A 5280-nucleotide genomic window follows, 5' to 3' on the forward strand; every position below is an offset into this window, starting at 1 on the left:
CCATAATATTATAAAGAAAAATATAAGATAAATAAGAGAGTGAGAGAGAAGAAAAGAGAGTATGAAAGTATATTTTCAGAGGTGAGCATAAGCATATGTTTTTAGATGCTGAAAAATGGATCAAAAGCCATGACCCATTGAGTAAAAGACATCATATCCAAGTTGTCCACCATGGTTCACGGATAAATGTTATGACTTGCAAAGGTGAATGTTGTGAGTTGGATTCAAATCTTGCGACAAAAGCCTCCAATCGACTTGCAAAAGAAGAATATGACTTCCTATCCTTGCAGCTTAAGCTTGTTGGTAATCAAAGTGTGACTCCAAGTCCTACATTGGATAGAAATGAGAAAGTAGAGCATTATATAAAGGTAAAAGACCTATTAACCCATTGCCTTAAGGTTTTGGGTAGAGAGTGGTGTCAATCCCTTATATGGTTGGGCTTAGATGTCATTAGTGTTTGTGTCTCCCTGATGAACCTCCTCCTTGATAGACCCAACAATGGTATCAGAGCCAATGGTTCGTCTTGGTGACCGGCTCAGACGAGTATAATGGTCCCTATACCGAAAGTCTTCCTGGCAAAGGGTATTCAGGTAAGCAAGTCCCGTTAAGATGAATGGCAGTACAAAGGGCTACTTGTGGTTGTGGTTGATTGGAAATTCTTCCGTTGGAGGGAGAGTGTACCTATGTGGAAGGGACTCACCCTTAAGGGAGAGATTGTTGGGAATCCAAGTGTGAGTCCAAGTCCCACATTGAAGAGAAATTAGAAAGTAGAATATTATACAAAGATGAAAGACCCATTAACCTATTGCTTTAAGGTTTTAGGTAGAGAGTGATGTTAATCCCTTATATGATTGGACTCATATTTCATTGGTGTTTGTATCTCCGTAATAAACTTTCTTCTCGATAGACCATCAAAGCTCACTAGAATAAAAACTAAGATCTTCAACAACCATCTCGAAGCTGAAGAAAAAGGAACGACTCCATCAGTATTCCTTATTAAAGGAAGAAAGCACAATATATTGTGTGATACTTTGTTTTTCAACAATAATTAATTCTGAAAGAAATATTTTAAATTTATAAAACGAAAAGTAAAGATAAAAGGTTTAAATTATATATTAATGTTAATTATTTTTTAATAACAATTATTAAAAGTGTTTAATTATCTTAAATGTTAACGAGTTTAAATAAAATTGACAGAATTAAAATTTGTGTACTACTTATATCTTTTTTATATGAATTATTACTCTTCTCAATTGTAATATTTTAATTTTAATATTTTACATTTAATGTAAAAATTAAAAAATAACAAACTGACATGGACTAAAACAAATTAGATGAAAATGTCAAAAGGTGTTTCATGCACCTCCAAGAGTTTCAATGTGCATCTCCAAGAGTTTTACTGTGCAGAGTTTTATTCTGTACTTTCAAATTTTAAATTTTAGGTTTTTGTAAATATTATTGTAATAGTTATATTATTAATTATCATTATTACTTATTTATATCTTATTATCATATATAAAGTTAGGATTTGTTATATTTATTATTTTGATTTGTACTGAAAAATTAAAAAAAATAATGACAAATGAAACTAATAAAATACGTGTTTAAAAATAAATTTATTTAAAATTAATAAATTTATTTAAAAATGATATAAAAAATTAAAATAATTTTTAGGTAGTGTTAAGTATTATTAATTTATTAAAATAATTTAAAATAAATATTAAATATTTATAAACAAAATTATTTAATTCATAACTAATTTATTATTGCAAATATATATATATATATATATATATATATATATATATATATATATATATATATATTTATAAAATCTTATTTTTTTATTAAAAAATAACTATATATCTTAAAATTATAAAAATAAGATATTTTAATGGAGATTGAGATTCTGGATCAAAGAGTCTAATAAAAAATTTCTTTTAAAATAATCAGATCTTAATGGAAGACATTATAGGTATTTTAGAAAATTTTAGAAGTGCAAAGATGAAACATTTTTGGACGTGCAGTGTGAAACACCCAAGTGTCAATCCTGCCAAATTATATTGAACTAGAGGACAAGTCCATTCAACCCAATTTAGTGTCATTTCTACTTAAAATTGTTCATGTAATTTTAATTTGAAATTTAAGAAATCATTAAACAACTCTTGTTAAATAAGGATGCCACTTACTTCAACTTTTGCTGTTCAACCAAATCAATCCAATGGTGTAATCTAATTTAGCACCGCTACTTATTTTGTAATGCAAGTTAATAAAAAGTGCTGGGGATAATCTAATAGAGTTTGTTAAATATTGTTTTAGCATTGTTAAGTTGATACTTGACAGAAAAATTGAATGGAACAAGAATGCCATTTATTTTTAATTTTGATGATTCCAGATTGTCATTTAGTTAATAGAAAATTTGGGAACTTTCTATTATATGGCTTCTAAGCACCCAATGATTATAGAGAATCTAAATTTTGTTCTCAGTAGCTTCACAAGGAAAATACAACATTTGCAACATGTTTCTGCTAAGAGGGATACAAGAATGTTAAGGAACACCAGAGATTCTCTATTTTTTTCAGGAGTGAAATGAAACAAGTGAATCTCTGTGTTTTTACACCCAAAAGAAGCAAACATTTTCACAATGATATGTAGCCAAAATAACTTGGTCTTGAGCAAAACTTACAACTCAATTGATTTCACGGGTTTCCATTCATATCTTACAATTGTCAAACTTTACAGGGACTGAGAGGCTTTCCACACAAACCTTTATTTCTAGAATAAGTACTCCCAGGAAAATCAATTAGAGGCTTACCCTTTGGAATTTCCCCTTCAAGTACATTATCTGATAAGTCCAATTCCTTCAGCTTTCTCAGCTTGAGAAATCCATTGGGTATGTTTCCACTGAAGTGATTACTTTGCAGCTTCAGACTCTCCAACAAGGTCAACTTTGCCAGAACTTCAGGTAAGTTGGAAGCTAATTCATTGAAGCTCAAATCCAAACTGTGAATGGAGTTCAGCCTCCCAAGGGAACCTGGCAAGGTACCCTTCAGAAGGTTGTGAGACAAATTAAGATGTTGAATGTTTAACTGTTCTCCCACACCAATTGCCTCAACTCCACTTGAGAAGTTGTTATCAGAAAGATCAATGTATGTCAGTGATCCCCCAGAAGTACCTTGTTGAGCAGTGTTAAATACTCCAGTTATGGAGCCTGTTAACTTGTTTGAGTGAAGATCAAGAACAGCAAGATCAGGCAAGTTTGTGAGGGAATCAGGTATGTGTAACTCAAGTGAATTACTTGAGAGGTTTAACAGGTAGAGCTGACTGAAGGATCCTAACCATGATGGTATTGGTCCACTGAGAAGGTTCCCTGATAAATCCAGTTCCTGTATTGGACTCTGTGTTGTTTGCAATGAGTCTGGAATTTGGCCTTTGATGCCACAGGCTGCGAGGTAAAGACGGGAAAGAGATGACATACTTGTAAGCCATGGTGGAATGGAAGAGAGGCTCAAAGGGTTGAAAGATAGATCAAGTGTCTGGAGGTTTTGAAGGGAAGACATCTCCTGAGGCAATGGCCATTGAATCAAATTGTTGGAAATGTTCAACATTATGAGCTGAGAGAGCTGGCCTATTGATTTTGGTATTTGGCCAGAGAAGGAGTTGTCACTGAGGTATAGCTCTGTCAAAGAATGCAAATTGCCCAAATTAGAAGGCAATGCTCCTTCAAGTTTGTTGTTTGATAATGAAACTCTTTGAAGGGAAACCAGGTAGCCAAAACTGGGAGGTATGTTTCCACTCAGGTGGTTATTGTGGAGTCTTAGGAAGTTCAGTGAAGGCATTTCACCAGGTCTTGAGGGAAATGGGATGGTTCCCTCAAGATAGTTGGTGTCAAAATACAAAACTGAAATGGCAGTTAAATTGGTTATTGAAGAAGGTATGCTTCCACTTAACATATTGCTTGAAAGATCAAGCTTCTCTAAAGACAGCATCTGACCAATGTTGTTGGGTATATGACCCATAAGAGCATTGTCATGAACATCCAGTTCTACCAAATTGGTCAAACTCCCAAGTGAGAAGGGTATTGTACCTGAAATTTGGTTTGAGTAAAGCAGCAGCCTTTTGAGTTTTCTTAAACTTCCAAGGCTAGAAGGGATTGACCCAGATATCCTATTTTCATGCAGTGCCAGTTCCTGGAGGTTTGGAAAACCACCAATGCTTTCTGGTACTGGGCCAGTTAAATTGTTACCATAAAGGTAAAGCTTTTGGAGCTTTGGCATTTGCAACCCAATTGTTAGGGGAATTGCTCCACTGAGGCCTACTAAGCCTCCGAGATCAAGGATTTCAAGAGAGGTGAGGAGTGTCATGGAAGGAGAAAGCTGGCCCACCATTTGTGTTTGAACAAAATCTTTTTCATTGAGGCCTGGGAGAAGGATCTGTGTCACTCTGGTGGTTGCATTGTCACAGACAACACCTTCCCATTCACAGCAGTTCCTACCAACCCACTTTGCCAACCGGCCAGATGTATCCATCTGAATGCCATTCTTGAATGCCATCAAACCTTCCAAATCATCTGAGCTACATTCTCCTCTTACTTTCCTTAATGCTCCAAATGCTATCACTGTCAGAAGTGTAACTATCTGTACCAGCTGATAGCCCATGTTGCTCAACCCAATGGAAGTGGCTCTTACTTATCTTATCTTAAGCAATATTTTCTTGCAACTGAAAAAGCCCTTCAAAATTTGTAAATAGTCCAGTCTTCACGGGATGCAGATTCAAACAAGTAGCATTACTTTCCAGATCTATCTTTTTTCTTTCCTTTAGGCCACTTTTCCCTTTTAAATTGCAAAGCTGGAAAGCACATTTCTCTGAATCATGATTTCCTTAATAGTACTCAGAGAGTGATAGATTCTATAGACAGACCCATTTGATTTTCTGGATTAGTGCCATAATTCTCGTAGGCGTAAACTATATGGATTAAACCAAACCTTCGTGACAGATTCCTCTGTATGATTTTTAACTAAATATAGGAGTTCTCTATTTCGAAGTTGCAACTGTGGTGTTGTGATGTAATAGTTAAAAATCAAACTTCTATGTTTGAATCATGACAGATAGCCAAGCACATGGTAAGTTTTAACATTATAATGTTGAGAGTTTGGTGTTTGGAAGTTTCTTCTTTGGGAGTTTGTCAAATTCCATTTTCTCACTAAACTCTTCCTTTATGATTTACATGTTGAGAAATCGAGGTGATGCTTTTGTTATTGTTATTTTTTCTATCACTTC

General features: G+C 34.1%; 1 protein-coding gene across 1 annotated transcript; it reads right to left on the bottom strand.

Moving 5' to 3' along the window:
* Window positions 1-2491: 2491 nt before the first annotated feature.
* LOC108322506 (LRR receptor-like serine/threonine-protein kinase FLS2) lies at window positions 2492-5035 on the bottom strand. Its single transcript, XM_017554631.2, has one exon. The coding sequence runs from the start codon at window positions 4656-4658 to the stop codon at window positions 2730-2732; it is 1929 nt and encodes a 642-aa protein (XP_017410120.1). The 5' UTR covers window positions 4659-5035; the 3' UTR covers window positions 2492-2729.
* Window positions 5036-5280: the final 245 nt, after the last annotated feature.

This window comes from Vigna angularis, chromosome 10 (assembly GCF_016808095.1).
Source record: "Vigna angularis cultivar LongXiaoDou No.4 chromosome 10, ASM1680809v1, whole genome shotgun sequence".
In the NCBI taxonomy this organism is placed as follows: Eukaryota; Viridiplantae; Streptophyta; class Magnoliopsida; order Fabales; family Fabaceae; genus Vigna; species Vigna angularis.